At 34.9% G+C, this 20168-nt stretch overlaps 2 protein-coding genes across 2 annotated transcripts; both read right to left on the reverse strand.

The window, feature by feature from the left end:
• Positions 1-1205: 1205 nt before the first annotated feature.
• LOC132313490 (large ribosomal subunit protein cL37 alpha) lies at positions 1206-2642 on the reverse strand. Its single transcript, XM_059812276.1, has 2 exons — positions 2487-2642; positions 1206-1682 (listed from the first exon to the last, which is right to left on the reverse strand). Exons 1-2 carry the CDS (start codon positions 2581-2583, stop codon positions 1333-1335), a joined length of 447 nt encoding a protein of 148 aa, XP_059668259.1. The 5' UTR covers positions 2584-2642; the 3' UTR covers positions 1206-1332.
• Positions 2643-5271: 2629 nt separating this feature from the next.
• Positions 5272-20141, reverse strand: LOC132313492 (aladin). The gene is made up of 14 exons (XM_059812277.1): positions 19971-20141; positions 19810-19865; positions 19504-19677; positions 14956-15070; positions 14699-14798; positions 14398-14571; positions 13379-13437; positions 10283-10370; positions 10101-10176; positions 8235-8334; positions 6782-6833; positions 6164-6301; positions 5849-5936; positions 5272-5550 (listed from the first exon to the last, which is right to left on the reverse strand). The coding sequence occupies exons 1-14, from the start codon at positions 20026-20028 to the stop codon at positions 5488-5490; spliced, it is 1341 nt and encodes a 446-aa protein (XP_059668260.1). The 5' UTR covers positions 20029-20141; the 3' UTR covers positions 5272-5487.
• Between the last annotated feature and the right edge of the window lie 27 nt (positions 20142-20168).

Below are 20168 nucleotides of genomic sequence, written 5' to 3' on the forward strand. Positions count from 1 at the left end.
TTGTTTTTCCGTCCATCCCTTTCTACTTTTACCAACTTCATACACAAAAGAACTCTTCAATTACAATGAACAATACTTGTTGCAATCCAGCAATTTTCCTCCGTACTTAAATAAATATATGATTTTTTTGAAAGAAGACTAGAAAAAAAAATGTAGACAGAATGCAGATGACAATAAAACAAGGCCCAAGTATCAGAAACAAATCAGATGAGGTATTCACAAACTTGTGTGTAATTGGCCTCCTTTTTAGGCCTAAGAATCAGAAACAAATCAGACTCCCGACATCCCAGAAAAGCAGAACAAAAACTGGGTAGTGCAAGCAATAGCAGTACCACCTGAGGTTTGTACTTTGTACTGATAGGGAAAACGAACTGTTAACCCGTAATTTTCCCGAACTTGAAAAGCTCATTCCTACACAGCATGCACATCTTCATCTCTAAAGACATAATTTGTTTTAATTTTAAATAAATATATGAATTTTTTGAAAGAATACTAGAAAAAAATGTAGAAAGAGTGCAGATGACAAGAAAACAAGGCCTAAGAATCAGAAACAAATCAGATGAGGTTTCACCACAGAAATCATGATGCTACCTGAATAAAGAAATAAATCTTTTATTTCATACGACTAGTGAAAATAAATAAAAAAATCGAAGTTTTATTTTTTTTATTTGTTCCAAAACATTGCTGAAAAATTCAAAATCGATCTCCCCAACTAGGCCATTATTACACCATGCAAGTAGAGACGCCAACCCTTGAGACATGCAATCAAAACAAGATCAGGAAAAGTGAAGGAGTAATGAAGAACAAATATCCCAAGGCTTTTACTCCGTATAACACATTTGTTATGATCCACATTCTTCATATGAGATGACCGATTGCAAGATTTCATCTACGGCTACTAATCACGCTTGAAGACACACAGACACAAGCCACCACGGCAGGAAGCACGTAACTCGATAAGAACATCAATTTCTTTTCCAGATAATGTCTGGATATTTGAATGCAAGGACAACCCTCAAACAATTGATTTGCATGGTATGCCATAGAATCCATAAACTACCACTGTAACATAAATGAAAAAAACAAGTTGCAAAGCTATATTATCTAGGATATGCTTTCAAAAACAATGCGCACAGGTCTATCTATCAAGAGGAACAAATGCCATGCGCAATTATATCATCCAGAATTTGAACTTGAAACAAATATCAAGGAAGCCTTTTAGAATTGATTACATTCAAAAGTAAATAAGTTCAGTCCCGCAAACACCAATTTTAAATGACATATCATAAGCAAAAAATCAGCACTAGACCTGCAAGCAACTTGAGGTAAAGGTCAGACATTTTTGTTCTTATTCATCTTTGAAGGTGGCCATCGACCCTTCTTCCTCAGGTGGCGCTTCCTTACGAGCCTCTTTCTTCTAAGTCTTATCTTCTTCGCCAATTTCATTCTCGTTTTCTGCTCAAGCTTCAACTGCAGTTTGGACTCCAGAGGAAGATTCTCAACTGGCACAACTTCTTCCTTGCCTTCAGAGGGAGGCTCACCACCGTCAGAACCCATTCCATCAACAGAAGCAGCCTTAACAATCACTGCAACTCTTTCCTTGAGTACAAAGGGTGCATATATTTGAAGTCCATTGAACGATTTTGGGCACACAACAATGGATGCCTTGTGCAACCTGGAGACTAAAAGCAAATTTTACTTTAAATTAGAAGAAGAACAAAACCAGCTTCTTTTTGTTTTATTATTATTATTATTATTATTTTAAAAAAAGGTATATAACACAGATCCAAAGACTACATTGCAGGCTCCAAAAATAAGGGCACACACACGCACTAATGATATGCATCTCAATGCAGACCATATGTTCGAGAGAGGGTCTGAATGAAGAGAAAACATGAACAACAAAAGGGGTTCTACACGCGCGCGCGCGTGCTGGTGATAAGCATCTTGATGTAGACTACATGTTCGAGAGAGGGTCTGAATGAAGTGAAATAATGACCGATAAAAGGGGAGCAGGGGTTGTAAAAACTTGCAGAAAGACAAAGAAGACAAGAAATTAGGGCATACGAATGCAAAGTAGAGAGGATTGAACCAGGAGGATACTAATGCGCACTAGAAAACTCAAATGGGTATAACCACGACTCATGGCAATTTATCATATTTGTGTTTAAGAGAACCAAAATGCTAATCAACAAGAAAAAGGCTTCAAAAAACAATAGCATTGATGAAAAACTAAATTTCACAAACAAATACATACAAGTAGAGAGAGAAAGGGACAGAGGGATGTGATTGAAGGAAAACCCAAGAAATGTGAAGAATGACCAATTGATTAGCAATAACAATGCTATCAAACAGTAACCAGTTAAAAACGTGAATGTTCAGGAATAGACCCAAAATCAGAATCAAAATTATGTATACATGTATATATATATATACATAAAAAAGAAGAATGATGTAATTAGTAAGTACTACAAGATGATACTTACATGGGTTAACAGTGATGGCCGTAGTTGATGGAGACGAGGACGATGAGGAGGGTGAGGCAAAGGAGGGAGTGGGAGTACTGGCGAGGAGGAGAGCCATCTCTCGCACTACCGTCTGTTTTTGGATAAGCCTATTATTATAGCTCCCGAGTATATATATACTATAAATATAATATCATATAATGACAGACTTATTATATATTGGATTGATATTGTCGGTTTGGATTGAAAAATGATGATTTTTTTTATTTTTAACTTGTTAATCAGCATTTTTATTAGAACAATTTGGTAGGAAATAACCTTTGATAATTATCCTTTGGTAGGTCTTTTTATTATCCTTTGATAATTAGAACAATTAGGAGGAAATATCAGAGGAAGTTGCACCTATTTTATGGATCAAAATCCTCTCCTGCGCAATAATAGGACCCGTCATAGCTAGTGAGTTAAAATCGTAAAAGTTAAAAATTTAAAAAGCAAAACTTCTGTACATACACACACACATATATATATATATATATCACCAAATGACCATTCACAGTATTATAAAAAAAAAAAAAGGAATATAATCTTTCCAAAAAATAAGATAATTTTTTTTCACTTTCTCAAAATATTATATTCTTTCCCACTTTCCCCAAAAATACAAGATATTATTTCACACTTTTGACTTTACCACAAACAAATGCGTTGTTAATTTCTATCACATTTTCAATCTTCAACATTTCTTTAATATTTCAAAAATTCACAAAATCTAAACAAATACTGCAGTATGGAGACAAGTAATCTGATATATATTTTTTTATCATCTAAATTTTCTATTATTATGCTATAAACATTTTGAAAACTCGACTGTGTGCTTTCAGAATATGAAAAATATTATGAAATATTTAGTACTGTTTAATTTTTACATATATTATTTTGGTTCAAATAATATGTATATATATATATTATTGCTGTTAAAAATTGCCCCCACCGAAGAAAATTTCTGGATACGCCACAACAACTTTTTCCTTACCAATATCCCACTTATTGTACAAATGCATAAATAAACATATCTTAATATAAATGATATGTTATAACATTTTCCTAACCTAAGCTACCTCTTAACTTTTTCCTTACTAACATTCCAACTTTTTCCTTACCAACATCACATGATTCATTGCTTTATCTTGTTTGGGATGTACGTTAGAAAAATGTTAGAATACTAGTAAGGAGAAAATTTGAAAAATATTAGGATGTTGTTAAGGAGAAAGTTGGGATGTATAGACTTTCCATGTTTACACTAAAAACTGACTTATCTACGTCCCAACTTTCCTCTTACCCAACTTTCCTCTTACCAACATTTCAATTTTCTTCTTACCAATATCACACTATTCATTACTTTATCTTATTGGGATACACGTTAGAAAAATGTTGGGATGTACGTTAGGAAAATATAGTGATGCAAGACCAACGTCCAAACATTTTCCTGACAAGAGAAATAGATTAATAGTTGACCGTATTTTAAGAAAATATTGAGATGTACATTAGGAAAATATTGGGATGTTGTTAAGGAAAAAGTTGGAATATATAGATTTTGTATATATGCACTAAAAATTGACTTACTTTCTTTTGTCTTTTTTGACTAAGTGACGGGGCAAACTTTGTATGTATACACTATTCACTAATACGTCTTCAGTAAAAGTTGATTTACTTTCTTTTCTCTTTTTTGACTAACTGATATGGGAAATTGGTATTCACATATTACTCACAGACTGAGACATATTCCCTGTTGCGCTGAAGAGGATTTTGATCCCTATTTTATTATCATTTTTACTCAAATATTTAAATAAATTTCCATTCACTTGCCATCTCTTTCCAAAAAAAAAAAAAAAAGAGTTTTGTTCATGCGAGAATTTAGTTGTATCATTTCTTTTTCAGTTTTGACTTTTTTTTTCATTGTGTAAACAATTTATATCACAAAAACCTTGTTGAGCTGTAATTATCTTCCTCTTGTAAATCATTAGTAAAAAGTTAGTTTCAATCCATGACAAATTGTTTTAAACAAAAGTCCAAGTATGTAATTTTCTCTTTGCTTGTTGAATGTCAAGTGAGTGGAAAACAAAAAATAAAATAAAATAATAATATAAATAAAAATTATCATGTTCAAGCCATATAATGATAGCTAAGTACTCAGTAGTCATGGAAAATAGCAAATTACTTAGCATTCACTTTGCGCTTTTTCAGCCTTTGTGTTACAAGTAGGTATCAAAGTCACACCCGTTTTTAATCCGGTGTCATGTCAAATGCCCTACTTGAAAGGCGTCCAGATCTACCTCGGATAGGCAGGGTGGCCCGACCGCAACAAAAGTGTTGCATGAGTTCGGGTGGGAAGCATATTATAAGTAAAACTTGTATCAGGATTTGAATAGGAATTGAAGTATGTATAAATGGATGGGTATGCAACACTACCTAACTACTTTGAACTACTTGAACAAGTGCGTCTTTAAAGCTAAACTGAAACAAAAAACAAAACAGAATGATCCTCACAAGTTCTATCAATCACGGAAAACATTGGATAATACTAAAATATAAAGCAGAATAACTATTATTGTACATCTATTATACTTTTCTTACTGAGGAAAAAACAGTCCACCCACATGTTTTCTCCCATGCAAAGCAGATCAATTAACATACATGTTTGATTGAGAGGGGTAGAGAGATTTCATCATGATGTACCTCTTATACCACACACCCTGACGGTTTTGGATCTTAAATCAAAGGGGGATATTCATTGGAAATTAGACATAAATGAAAATGAAAATGAAAATGTTTTTCCTCATACATCACTGGGCTGCAAATTTTTGCTCAAGGAAGCAAGAAAAATACCATCAAAATGTTAAAATAAACAGGACCTAACATCTTTCTTGGTATAAAAATACCTTGAGACTACATTTGTTTTGTGCTTAAACATCTGGATTCTGTGAAAAGAATAATACAACTTTTGAAAGGAACACAAATTCCATAACTATGGAACAACATGCGAACGAAATATAAGAGGATAGGTGCAGCAAAATCCAGTGCTCCAAATCTGCATAACAAGTAAAACTGACTTAGGTTAATGAATATACAAAATTGACAAATATTAATCAGAAAAACAAAGTGGATGTGTTGTACATTCAAAACATATATAATTTAAGATAGCCAAACATCAATTTTCTATTCAATGATGTGTGTATGCACAAATATCAAAACCTTAACTCCTTTTGAACATGTTTCAATCTCAGATGATGTCATTTTGGTGCCTACACCTTGAAATACCACCACATCTGACCACAGACACTGTTCAATCGCAAGTGAAGAATGCTGGGGGATCTACAAGGACTTACCACGGAAAGCAGTGGTCCCTGTTTGAACTTGTTATGAAATGAAAACGCAAGTGGCTTTGGATCGACTCCTGGCCCTCTAATGAACCCACTGGATAAAAGAATGATAGCAAACTACAGATCAGAATCAGATAAAGATGCCGTTCAGGCACTGTCAACAAATCGAGGAACATATCTATAAATACAAAATGTCCTATTCTCACCATTTGAGAGACAAAATGTAACAAATTAAGTTTTTATAACAATAAGCGACAGCACAATACAACTGGTTATTAAATAAGTTTTAGCAACTAAATATACACATATATATACACTCACATCAATGATGCAGAAATCAAGGGAGTCCTCCTCACATCATATATCGCAATGAGACCCTTGTACAACTCATTCCCACCTTTGTACGACAAAGCCAATCGCTCTCCCGAAGCATCCCATGCTATTTTCTCTATGATCGGACTGCATAAACAACAATAACCTTGCCAAATATAATCTCAAAATAACAAGAAATTTTAACAGGTGTCACCGCTTGGTGCAATGGATATCTCAGACTGGAAAGCGGAGTTTACGGATTCAAGTCTAAGAGCAGCTGCTTTGTTCAATATAATGTCAAAAGTAAAGTTGGCCTTCGTGCTTCTTCTTGGCTCTCCCAATACCTCGCATAGGTGGGATATACAATTTAACAAGAAATTGTAATGATAAAAGCTCTTAGATTGACATGTCTACAGGGAGGAAAAAAAAAGAAAAAATTTTGGCATCCAATGCCTTGTTACACACTATCATTTCTCAAACCAACCCAAGAAACCACCGTAGATAAGCAGTTTGGTATGCTCAAACAGACATCTGAACAAACTTTCTTACGCACTCATTTCTCACGAGTTATTTTAAGAGTTTTGTCAAAGAAATTTTAAAGCATGGCAAAGTGATTACTACCCATACCTGTCAGTCAAGGATATTATATCTGGCAAATCAACTGGCAATAAGTGTGCATCTGGGAAAAATCAGAACAGGAAAACATAAACATTAGATAGTGAGTCCATAAAATTATGACGCGGCAAGAACAGAAAACCAACGAAGCACCATGCAGTCCAACTGTGCTAATTAGTAATTTCAAATTTATTTTCCTTATCTTTTAAGTATAGAACAGAGATCTCCATATGGTTTTTATTGATTTGGAGAAGGCCTATGATAGAGTATATAGAGACCTAATACGGAGGTTTTAGAAAAGAAATGAGTCACAAAGGGACATGTATGATGGTTGTGTGACTATAGGAACCTGTAGGTGAAAGAAGTGAATTCTCAATTACTGTAGCCTTACACCAAGGGGCATTAAGTCCATACATTTTTGCCTTGGTTATGAATGAGCTGACAAGACACATCCAATATGAGATTCCGTGGTGTATGTCATTTGAGGATGACGTATTACACATGGAGGATGGTATTCCCTCCTCCCAACAGCAGGTGGGAGTCTCATCCATCTATCCTCCCCTTCTCTCCAACTCTCCTTTGTACCAAACAATTAAGACCTACTGCATCCTCTTCCTCTCCCTCTCCCTCCCTCTATTCCTTCCCTCCTTCCAAACGGAGCATAAGCATCAAATTTATCAACTCTTCAAACCTAAGGATACATAGACACAACTAATTACTCATACTATTGTATATTTCTCTCTTACTTTAAGAGTAACATAATGTTTTTACTCATTTTAAAGCAAAATGGATCATATAAAAGAGTTTTATGTATAATTATGTAATAGAATTGAATTAATGGATATGCTTGTTAGATGCATGTCCAACCATATGAATTGGATACAAGTACTTCATGTATTCTTTAGGAGTCCATGTAGCATAGCTCTCTCTTAAGGACCTTAGCTTTTCCCCCATCCAACCCATAGGACCTCCCTTATCCTATGTGCAATGCATTCATCACCATAACCAAACTCAAATATGTACAACTACGAATATTTGGAGTTCTAAAACTAGTGTCTTCAGAGTTTCCCTTTAAACCTCATACAGCAATACAATACTAGTATTATTCCATTATCTAAATTAACTAATTAAGAAAGAAAAAAAGATTCCAGATCTTAAGGTTGATATATTAGGTCTTACTAGTTCATCACAACCTCATGGGTATGTGCACATGAGATTGGCTGAGAATCCACCCCCACCACCACCAATAACAAAATAGTATAAAAACAAATTACAAAATAAAAAGTACCCACAAACTACAAATTACATTATTCCAACAAATTTATTAATTAAAAACAAGGGATCACAAGGTTTGGAATTCATGCATGAGGTCTGATTGCCTCATCATAAAAGACAAGCATGATGTTGAGAAAGTAACTAGTAGTAAGAACTTGAGAGAAAAAAAGAGAAGGAGGAACGCGGATACCTAATGATGGAGGCTTTGATGCAAAGTGAATAGAACCTAAAGTTGAAGATTCAGAGAAAACAATCAGTATCATTCGACCGTCAGGATCCCATGTTGCTCCCTGGTGAGATAAAAAACATGGTAAACTGAGCAGAGATTTCATCCATAATATAACATGCAGCAAAGAATGAAAATCATTTCATCTCACCAAAAGGATAAAGAAGATAAAAATGTTTTAAAAGGAAAAAAGACAGTTGAGACCATAAAAAAATCATCTTATAACAGCAGAAACATAAATCCAAAACTCATATAACCAAGATTAAATATTTGGAAAAAAAAGAAAAAAGAAAAAAAAAAGGTAGTAGTGACAACTATAAGAGAGCGAACTTAACGAAAAGAACTATAAGAAACCATCACATGCCCACAAACAAAGCCCTCAGACTAATTGATGAAATAAAAGATATAGTAGTGCTTACAAGTTGCAACACCCAGTTCTAGTAAAAGAAAAGTTTGTTCACTAAACTGAAAAAGAGGCTAGGTTCGTGCTTATTATAAATAAATAAATAAACCTGGAAACTTAGACCAGTTTATTATGCAGCTCTAGTTAAAGAACAGCGAGTGCACTAGAGAAATTTGTTGAACATATAAAGCATATGAAATTCGTAAATGATGCCAGGATGATATAAATTATAATCACACTAAATTTAAGCAGACAACAATACATGCTCTACGCAGGTGAGACAACATCTCTGAAAGGATTCTTTCCATCCTAGAGCGAATGTCATCTTGCTATTATAATATATGCATCAATTCTTAAGCAGGGAAATCCTAACAAAAATTGGAAGTGGGTTAAGATTCACTAACAGAACTTTATCTAGCTTGTCATCAACTTGATCAAGCTTGACAAATAGAACTTTATTTCATTACAATAGTTGAATCAGATGTTCAAAACCATATAAACAGATGTAAATGTTATTCTTCATGCAATGTAGAAGAATGCAGGAGATTTCAATCTCCATCCGTCAAATAGAAGGCATGCGAACAACTTTCGCATGTTTTCTTTTTTTTCTGAGCATAAGCAATTATCAGGTAATTTTAAAACTTAAATTAGGGTTACAACTCAATCTCAATTTGTCTAAGCTAAACCAACAAAGAATAGACTGAATCCGCCTTAGTGACTCATCAAATTCTTGACCTGATAAAAAAGTAAAAGGAACAAATAAACCAAGCAATGCCTTCATAAATAGTCAAAGCAAATTCCACCCATAAGTTACCATTGTGGTTTCATTTCCGTGCTCTCTCCTCCACTAAATTTTCCAAAATTTCATGAAAATTGAATTTAAAAAATTCAAAAGTCAACTACAATTCTCAATCATGAAACATTCTCTCAACTTCACTTGAAATGCATCTAATCAACCCTACCTAAAATTCACAACAAGAGCATCTATCCTGCAATATTTTCCTCGGGTAATGAATCTTTACAGACATTATCTTGCCAAAAGGGACCCACTGCAAAGCCTACCCCATCCATATATCCACCATAAACCATAATACATTCCTTAGACCCACTTCATCACTTCCCCTAACATATTTGGGAGCACAAGTCAAGGCTTCAAAAAACGCCGAATACAATAAAAAATTTCCGTCCACAGTCCCTATTTCTCTAGCAAAAACCTCCAAACCCACAAAATAATCACAGATTCATTCATCACCAACACCACCTTAATTCTTCCATATATAAGACGTAAAATGAAGTAAATAAAAATTCAAGAAACCATAAATTAAATATTATGGTTTCTCAGACAACCAACAACTCAGATAATTCTAAAATCCTTTTGACTTCAAAATTTAGGAATGAAGTATGGGATGATCATTATTTTTACTTACCGTAACAAATCCACTTGTTGAGGACCATGGCTCCGATGTCCATGTATTTGTCTCCCAAAGATAAAATGTCCCGTCACTGTAAAAGAACATGATAATTGCTTTATATCTTAAATAGAGATATGATCAATGCGGAATAAATATAATGCATACAGAAGTAAGCCATGCTATTAAATGACAGTTACAATTTTGCAGCAAAGAAATAATCTCCAGTGGGAGACCATTTCAGAATTGATATGCCCCCCAAGCCCCGTCGAATGGGTGTTCCCCGCCCTGTAAATCATATAAGGATATAGAACTACCAATTAGAAATAAGAAAAATATTATATGCAAATAAATAAATCAGGCCACCCTATTGAAAATTAAAATTTAACATGCGGATTAATCATGTTAAGGTAGAGTATGTATATAAATACCAATTAGGAATACAAAAATAAGATAGCAGGTGAAGAAATCAAACCACTCTTATCTGCAATTAAATTTAACACGTGGGGAAAAAGAGTGAACATAATGATTCCAAATATAGACATGCGTTAGTATTAGGATTCTGGACCAAAAGGGACTGAAAATAGGCAAAGGTCTTTTGCCCCAACAGGTTTAAGTTGGGTTGCCCCCGGAATTTTATGGCCTAGCTTGTGCATTCTTCAATGAGCTCTGGCAAAGAGAGGATAGACAGCTAAAGTCCTTCAATGTGCTTTCTTTTTTTTTTTTCTTTTTTTTTTTTTCTTTTTTTTTTTGTTGGGGAGGGGCAGTGGGAGGGGAAGAGGGGTTGTGGATTTTGATTGAATTATTTGGAAAAATAAAGGACATCAAGGATCTCGGAATACAAGAAGGTACTAAAGAGGATCAATGAAGCTATGGATTTAGAGGAGTTCCTTAAATCTTATTTTCTATGACTAAAATGCCATTTCTTCATCCGGCTGCCCACTAAATCAATCTGGTATGAGTGGAAGCGACCTCCTGAAGGAGAATCAAACTTATGCTTCATTCGGTAGGAAGGGAGAAAATTGGATGGAAGGGAGAGAAGGAGGGATGGATGAGACATCCCTAGGGAAGAGATTGCATCCTTCCCTCTTTTTGTTCGGTTGGATGGAAGGGAAGAGAAGAATCTAACGACTTACTTTGTTCGTTAAGAGAGAAAGGAAGAGAGAGTTTTAAATATTTTTTAGCATTATATCCTTATTTGGAGTTTATCTAATATTTATGAATGATAGTATTGCAATTTAAAACTTTTATTTTACTACCACTTTTATTTGGAGGGATGCAAATTTGTGGAGGAGGAAGGATGACTCATCCATCCTATTATCCTTTCCCTTCTTGTCTCCTCTCTATTGAGCGAAGGATTTTTCTTCCTTCCTTCCTATCTTCTTTCCACCCCTCTTCCTTCCTTCCCACCGAACGAAACATTAATTGTGATGGTAGTGTTTTCAAGTGTTTCCAGAAAATCATTTGAGTAATGCTGTGTTCTCTTTCTCCAAGCCAGTGGCAATGAGGTTCGCCGTCATAGCTGAGGTGCTTGCTCCTTTAGAAGGGCTCCAAGAAGACTTCTCTTTGGGACTTTAGAAGCGCTCGATTGAATGTCATTCTAAGATGGAAATTAGTTGGATAAAGGTGGGTCTACTGGTTCTTGGCATTACACCTCTCAAATGCATAATAGTATTGAGACCGATTTTCATAAAGTCCCAGATAATTGGACTGCTGGATCAGGGTTAAGAAGGCCAACTCACCAGCAATCCACAGGTCTTTTACTATGGAGACACGTTTCTACCCTGCGTGAGGGGGTTTGAGTCATCCCCAAATGCATGATGGTATAGATTACTGTAGCTGATTTCTCTCTTCAATTATTTATTTAATTTTCTTTTCTTGTCTTGCCTTTTCTTTGCTTTCAAGAATTGTTCGATTTTAGGCGGGATGGTTTTTTCATGCACATGATATTATTATCTAATTTCACATCATCATCCTCACTTAATCTCCTGTTAATGGAGTCAGCCACATGAAATCTCTTGTTCAATTCTTTTCTATTACAAGTCATTTGTCCTATTATATTTAACTTTTTAAAATCATTGCTAATAACGTCATCCCATGTAAGTTTTAGTCGACCTCCTTGTCTCTTACTACTATGAAAACTAGTCTTCCTCTTCTTACTAGTACATTTTTCAGTTGCATATGTCCATACCACCAAAGCCTACTTTATCTTCTTTTATTGCTAATAGGAGCCACTCCTAAGTTCTCCCTCACAATAGTACTCCTATCTTTTCTAGCCACTTCTACTATCCATCTTAGCATTCTCATTTATCCACATGAATGTGTTATTCTAGTTTCTTTTTTAACGCCCAACACTCTACTTTAATAGTTGTCTTAAAAACTGTCCTATAGAACTTTCCTTTTAACAATTCTCCACAGTTTTGAAGCATTATCATTATATTGCAACTTTTTAATAAACACTATCAAACTTTTTAATGAACACCATTAATTTTTCATTCCACATATTTTGTTTTAGTCCTACTAATTTTTAAGCCTTTTGACTCCAAAGCAATTCTCCACGTTTCTAATTTTAGTTTCTAAGTTTTCCTTAGAAGTATCTAATAACACTATGTCATCAGCAAACAATATGCACCATGGTAATGTCTCCTTTTATGTCTTTTGTTATTTGATCTAAAACTATTGTATACCCTATCTTTCTCTAAGTCTGAAAACCATACCTAAATCTTTTTGTTTACTCCAAAAATCTTCAACTAATTTCTTATTAAGTAAAATAATCTCAATATTTTGCCCCTAAAAAATCTTCTTTTTCCATGTCTATGATATTGTCATCTAATTATTGTACATACGGTTACTAAATCAAAACTCATACATATTCAAGAAAATGAAAATCTATAAAGATGTGTTTACAGAATTTGCAGCATTGATTCTATAGAATTTAACATATGTATGCATAATAACCACCAATATGAATCATATGATAAGGTGCACATCATTCAGGTTCTCAATGGGTTAATACATATAAATCACAATCAAATCACAATCAAGAGAGGAGATAGTTAAATGATTTAAAAAAGAAAAAGCCCAAAGAATTACGATTTAGTGTGAACTCATAATGTCCATATTAAATACTTATAATAAATTTTCATCAAAAAATAGAAAAAAGTATTAAAGCAGAAATGTAGAGAAAAGACACAAACAGTGAGAATATATTATCTAGTTACTTATAAAAGCATCCAACAAGCTACACAGTAGAATCTGTGAGCTTTTAGAATGGCAAAGGAAAATATTTCATGTACCTTGAGCAACATCCCAAATGGTAAATGATGGGCCCTCATATGAGCCAGATGCCAAATATGTGAAGATAGGTCAAGAAAATTTCAGAACCAAACATTAAATAAAACCTCCAATATTAAACGAAGAAAGAAATCAAAGTAGTCAACAACACAGAGACATTAGATAATAAAAATAAGTCTCGACAACATCAGAATATGGAAGAATATAAAGTGCTTCTAAATTTAATTTATGCTTCATTTGGTGTGAATAATGAAAAAATGGAAGGAAGGGTGGTTAAAAGAGGTGTCATACAAAGTGAAGGTGTTTTGGTTGAGTGGAAGGAAAAGGTAGGAGGTGACACCTTCCATTGCTTTGTAAGAGGGAAGGGAAGGATGTACTAGATTTATAACCTGTACTCTTTACATTAATAACAATCAACATGATTTTTTATTAAAGGTAACAATGTCACTTCACATTTTATGCAATAGTTATCCTTCCTCCTCTCTGTCCACCTTTGGATGGATGAAAAATGGAGGATCCGGACTCTGGCAGGATGCCTCATCCATCTTGCATTCCCTTCGTTCTCCCTCTCCCTCATACAAAACAACGGAGACCTGCTCCATCCTTCCTCTCTTCCTCCCACCCACCCACCCAACCCCCCCTCCCCCCCCCACCCCCCTTTTCTTCCTTCCCTCCTACCAAACAAAGGTTCATCTACACAGATTAAAATTCAAATGGATAGCATGTCACATCACAAATCCTCAATACTCTGTATTGTGGAACAATCAAAAAAATTTCCAAATGCAAGAGGTGATAACAAAAGCACTGGAAAAGAAATCAAAATTTTCTAAAAGGCCGCCACATGCATATAGAAAAAGTTAATTAATTAATACGAGGAAAAGGTAAAGTGACTAAAATGAGGCCCAATGGCAGATATAATAAAAGTGATTACGATGACAATATATCAGATTTAATCATTCATAATCCTATTGCATAGAAGTTCATTCATATAATAGATCTATACGCAAAAATTGTTGGATATCTTCCATCAGGACTCCATGAGAGTGCACTAATCTGTTCATCATCATGACTCCGCAGAAAATCCACTAGAGTCCATCGACTTCCAGAACCTTTAGAGAGGGTGCCTGAGGAAACTCCCGATCTCACAGATGCTGCATTCCCAGGGTAAGAAGCAGTCCAAATGCAAATTCCACCCCTTCGCAATCCAATTAATGAAAATATCCAATAAGAATCAACAAAAATTGTTGGCAACTCTCAGTACAAACTTTACCAATAAAAATACCAATCTAAAAATGAGAATGTGGCAATACTATGATACTTGCTTGCAAGCTACAGAAAGTGTCCTCCCACCATTCGGCCGCCATGCAACCAGCTTAACATCTCTCTGGGATTCATTGATCAAAATGCATGGGTCCTTCCCCTCTAATAAAAAATAAATAAATAAATTTGAGTTACTTAGAACAGAGTATGGCATTTGATAGATATTCAAGAGACGTAGATGTATAGCTCTTGACAATGCAAGTTCTAAAGAGAGAAGCAAATCCACAGCTCAAGTACGGGTGAATAGCCAGTTACTGACCTGAATCCTCATAATCACGAACTGTAACATGGTTTGGCCCAGAGATAAATGCTAAAATATGCTTATGTTGGTGCCAACTTATGCCATCAAGGTCAATATCTGATACAAATTTTACCTGAAAATTTTATGGCAACTTTCTTTAATAACTCAAATGCACAAGCTCCAACGACATTATTACATGCCTTTAACTTTAAGTTATGTTATCAACACATTCCATATTAAAGATAGTAGTTCTACTTATCCTTAAAAAAAAAAAAAAATAGTAGTTCTGCCTAACTTACAAACATAAAGTTGTGCACTTGGCAAGACTCCCTGTGATGCACTGATCACATGCCATACCTATTGCCTTACCTAAATTAAGCATATATGCAACCTGTGACACCTCAACCAACTTGATTAAATAAAGGATACACACGTCAGTTCAGAATTTTCTTTTAATGCTTTTACCACTTCAAATTACTACTGGTGTTTATTTTACTTTATTAAAAGTATGTTATAACTCTGAGATGGTCCATGCATCAAGAAATTTAGACACACTGACGAATGTACCCACAGGAAAAGGTGAAGTTTCGCCTCAACAACCCATAATCAAACAATTTGAGTCAGTGTGTTAAGGGGCCTATATCATAGCTCCTCTGGTATGAAATGAGAAGAGTTCCACATAAAATGTGACAAAAACACAGAATATTTGAATAAAACCTCTGAAAGAATTGCAGCAAAGCATAACACTTGTGGTAATGAGACAAACAAGGGGATGCCAAATACTTGTAGATGGTAGGCTTCTTCTTTTTTTCTTTTTTTATGGTAAGTGGTGGTGGGTTTCAAAGGAAAAATATACAAGGAATTAAACTGGACCTTTGTGAGCACACTCCCAATTATGCATGGCCATGAAACTAAAAGATTGGGACTAAACAAATATAAAATATAACAGTCACACCATAGATTAACTAAACAATTTGACCATGTTAATATTTTTTTTTTTTTGTCTTAGTTGGTACTCACACACACATGCCTCCACTGAAGCTTGAACCCTTGACCTTGCTTTGGGAAGTAAGGGCCTAATACCGCTAGGCCACTGGCCTATTGGTAATTTTACCATGTTATTTAAAGACTAAAAAGTTTCAAGTAGATGTCATAAGTGCTTATATCACTTGATCTTTACTATATTCTCTCTTGTAATTTTATGTGTCGATGCATATTACATAGTTTCGTCCTACTGCTTATAAACCAAGTTGCTTTTAGAACTTCTCTCTAGATGCCAAACTTAATACTTACTCCTATTATAGTTTCATCAACTACAACTATTCAACATCAAATGGGTGACAGAATGTATTTCAACAGTTTGGTTCTCTATTCTGATTAATGGTAGTCCCAATGGTTTCTTCCAACCTGAGAAAGGGATTAGGCAGGGTTGTCCTCTGTCTCCCCTCCTTTTCACTCTTGTCCCTGAATATCTATCAGGGGTTTTTGAAGCTGAGGTGAAGAAAGGTAATGTGGTAATCTCTAAAGCTGCTACAAGAGCTGGAATTCCTTTGTCTCATCAGTTTTTTGCTGATGATTTATTAGTCGTGGTGAGGGCTAACTTGGCAACTGTTTTCACTCTCAAGAAGATTACGAACCATTTTGAGGCAGTTTCTGGTCTCTCTGTAAGCAAGGAGAAGTCAAAAAATTTCTTGACCAGGTCTGTGAAGAGGAAATCTTATATTTTGAGAATTTTGGGCTGTAAATTGGGGAAACTTCCATTTACTGATTGTTTGAGCCCTATAGACAAAGTTGTGGCTACGACTTCCAGGTGGAGTGGTATTCATATTTCAATGGCTCGGAGGGTGGAGTTAGTGAGGGCTGTGGTCATTCCTTTGGTACATTATTGGACTTCTGTTTATACTATTCCTGCCTCTGTGATTAATATCATTGAGAGGAGAATGAGACTTCTGTTTATACCATTCCTGCCTCTGTGATTAACATCATTGAGAGGAGAATGAAAATAATTATAAACTTCATGGTTTGAACTGGAAGTAGTTGGCTGCTCCTAAAGCTGAAGGTGGTTTTGGTTTGAGGAGAATTGCTGACGTGGATACAGCTTCAAAGTGCAGTCTAGCTTGGGACTTTATTATGTCCAAAGACAGACTATGGGTTGCTTGGTTTAAGAAATGTTATCTAAAGAAGGCATCTTACAGGCATGTGGTACCTAGGGATTCATACTCTTCAATTTGGAAGAGCATTGTCTCTGTCAGAGATATTGTGAAGCTGAATTATATATGTAGAATTGGAAATGGTGAGAATGTGCATCTGTTTTTGGATCCATGGTGTAAGGGCAAATTTCTTACAGAGTTATTTTCTCACAGAAGGCTGAGATGTATACATAGAAGTAAAGTGGAATCTTTGAGTGATTTTATTGTGGAGCAGCATTGGGATGTTTCCAAGTTTGAAGATATTACTCAAGATGTATTTAATTACCTTCGGGCGTACAGTATTCATGGGGGTTCTGATCAGATATTGTGGCAGTCTTCACAGGCTTCTTTCAAAACCATTTGAGAGGCTCCCAGAGTTAAGAAACCAGACATGTTCTGGACTGAGCTCTGTTGGAGTGGTGGAAGGCCTAGATGGTCTATACATGTTGTTCTGGTCCTACAGAATGCTATCCTAACCAGCTCTTATTTACAAAGAAGAGTAATCTCTCTAGCTTCAATTTGTTTTCTGTGTCGGCAGAGTGTAGAGAATGGTGATCATCTTTTTTGCAGCTGTGATTACACATGGCAGGTATGGTATGGTATCTCGGATATTTGTCATTGGGACATTCATAAGTGTGGTTCAATTCTGGACTTTGCCCAGGTTTTTTCTCAGCAGTATGCGGCAAGGACTTTCAAGCACAAAACGTTTCGAATGTGTTTCATTGCTATCTTATATTTCATACGGATGGAGAGAATTGATAGAGTCCATAATGAGAAACACAGAGAACCAAAGGATTTGGTGAAATGTATTATGTAGGAAGTAATGGATATCTTGGGGGTATGCCTTCAAGATATCATTTTAATTTTCTAATTTTAGCTTTGGGTTTTCCAAGGGTATGTCCTTGGTTTTTCCTTGCCCCTTTTTATAGGGCTTTTGTGGTGGTTTGAGGGTATACCCTCTTTTCTCTCTTGTTCTATATTGATTGTATCTATAATACTTTCCTTCACTTAGGAAAAAAAATGAAGTTTTCATGAACAGATATGACATATCATAAAGTTTAGAAAATGCATTAGGTAAAATAAAATAAGGTGACCATAAAATGCTCATGTAACAAATGAATTGGATTTTTAACTAGCAAAAATTTGCATAAATAAAGCTTAGACCTCAACAAACACAACAAATTCAATCTGCCTTCACCAAAATTTAGCAAGCCCTGGGCATCAATCTACTATAAATGAATCACCATTAACGTCCTTGCCTTGTACCTATTCAAATGGCGTCAACCATGTTATTTTATTTTCATTCTTTTTTAATAGATCAGTATCCTATTATATCTAATTTCCTAACATCCATTGAATTCTCTTTGCTTCTTACCTTCTATTATAACTAATATTTCTTGGGGAATTTTCAAGTCTACCTGTATATGCCCATACCACCTAACCCCTTTTCCCTGATTCTGTCACTAATCTATGTCATTCGTAATCTCTATCCAACAAGTTGATTGCTTTTCATGCCTCTTCTAGTTACTCACATCATCTATCTAAACATTCCTATTTACATAAAATGAATGAGCAGTTCATATTTCTTTTTTAGTGCCCATTCTGCTCCATATAAAATATTACACTCAGTGGTAAGCCTTGATGCAAACCTAATTTAATGGAAAATCGTTAGTTTCTCGTATATGATTCAAACTCTAGTCCCTGTGTCTCTATACATATTTTAGATGATTTATTAAAATTGACGATAAATCCTTTTCTGTAGGGCGCACCAAATCAGGTCACTCTGTAACATATCACATGCCTTCTGTAAATCAATGAAAATCATGAGTATATATTTCATTTTGCATGTATGATCTTCCAATGAAATGTCTCATTGCGTACATGGCCTCTATAATGTATCTTCTAGGCAATGATCCAAACTGATTATGGGATACTGTTGTCTTATTACGGAAATGACCTCCATAATGTACTACAAATGACTACTGCCATCTCATTTTGTTTACATAACAAGAGTAAATAATTCAGAATATGACGTTACCATCTAGAATACATTGGTCTCTAATTATACACCAGAATAATCATCATTTCCAACAAATACACTTATATATAGTCCTATTTTTTTTTTCATAAATTTATATATAGTCCTATATTAAACTATACAAGTGAGAAAGTTTAAACTCGTCCGAGAATCTAACATTTCCCGTTCATACAAGGCTAGTTGGACATCAATACTACGCTACAAAATCACAAATGCAGCAATGTATATACGTGCTTAAAGAGAACGGAAAAGTCAGTTATATGATTTTTAATTCCTTATTACACACCTAAGCAATATAATTGAAAGTGACTATAACCAAAAAAAAAAAATTGTACTTACATAATTGGGATGGAAAAGGCGTTTGAAAGTATCCCTACAGACTGCCTGCAGAGCTTCCGATAAACCTTTCCTTTGAACAGACTCTACAGTTCTTTCGTGTTGTTCGAAGCCTTGCTCGGTACTTGGGGGCAATAGATCATCAGATTGAAAAGGAACTGGACTAAATACAATTCCCTGCAATGACCCATGAGATTAAATTTCGAACGGTAGTTTTTCATATAAATATATTCATACATAAATGAATTTAAACACAAACACACACACACACACACATAAATATATCAATATATTTAAGGAGAAGATTACGAGAATTTTGCCATAAGTGTCCTTGGCTCGATCGTCTGAGAGGTTCTCAGCGGTGACTGCAAACACGAAGAGAAGTATTATGAACAGTGTGTTCTGAGTTAGTAACCTTGAATGTTCGCAACTTACAAAACTGAATTTTTAGAGGAGAAAGAGAATCGTACTCAATTCTCTATTGATTTCACATACGGTGACTGAGCCTGGATGGGTAAACGACGGCATTTTCTGATTGCACAATGCGAGTTTTGGAGAGAGAATTTAAGAGAGAGAGAGAGAGAGAGTAGGGTTTAGACAAGGGTTTCTCTGTCCGATTATTTGGCTTCTAAATGTAGTCATCCATCCCATCCCTCTGTTTAATTGCA

The sequence above is a fragment of the Cornus florida genome, unplaced genomic scaffold (genome assembly GCF_030987335.1).
Source record: "Cornus florida cultivar Cherokee Brave unplaced genomic scaffold, ASM3098733v1 CherokeeBrave_3.0.0_Hap2_Chr06, whole genome shotgun sequence".
NCBI classification, from domain to species: Eukaryota; Viridiplantae; Streptophyta; class Magnoliopsida; order Cornales; family Cornaceae; genus Cornus; species Cornus florida.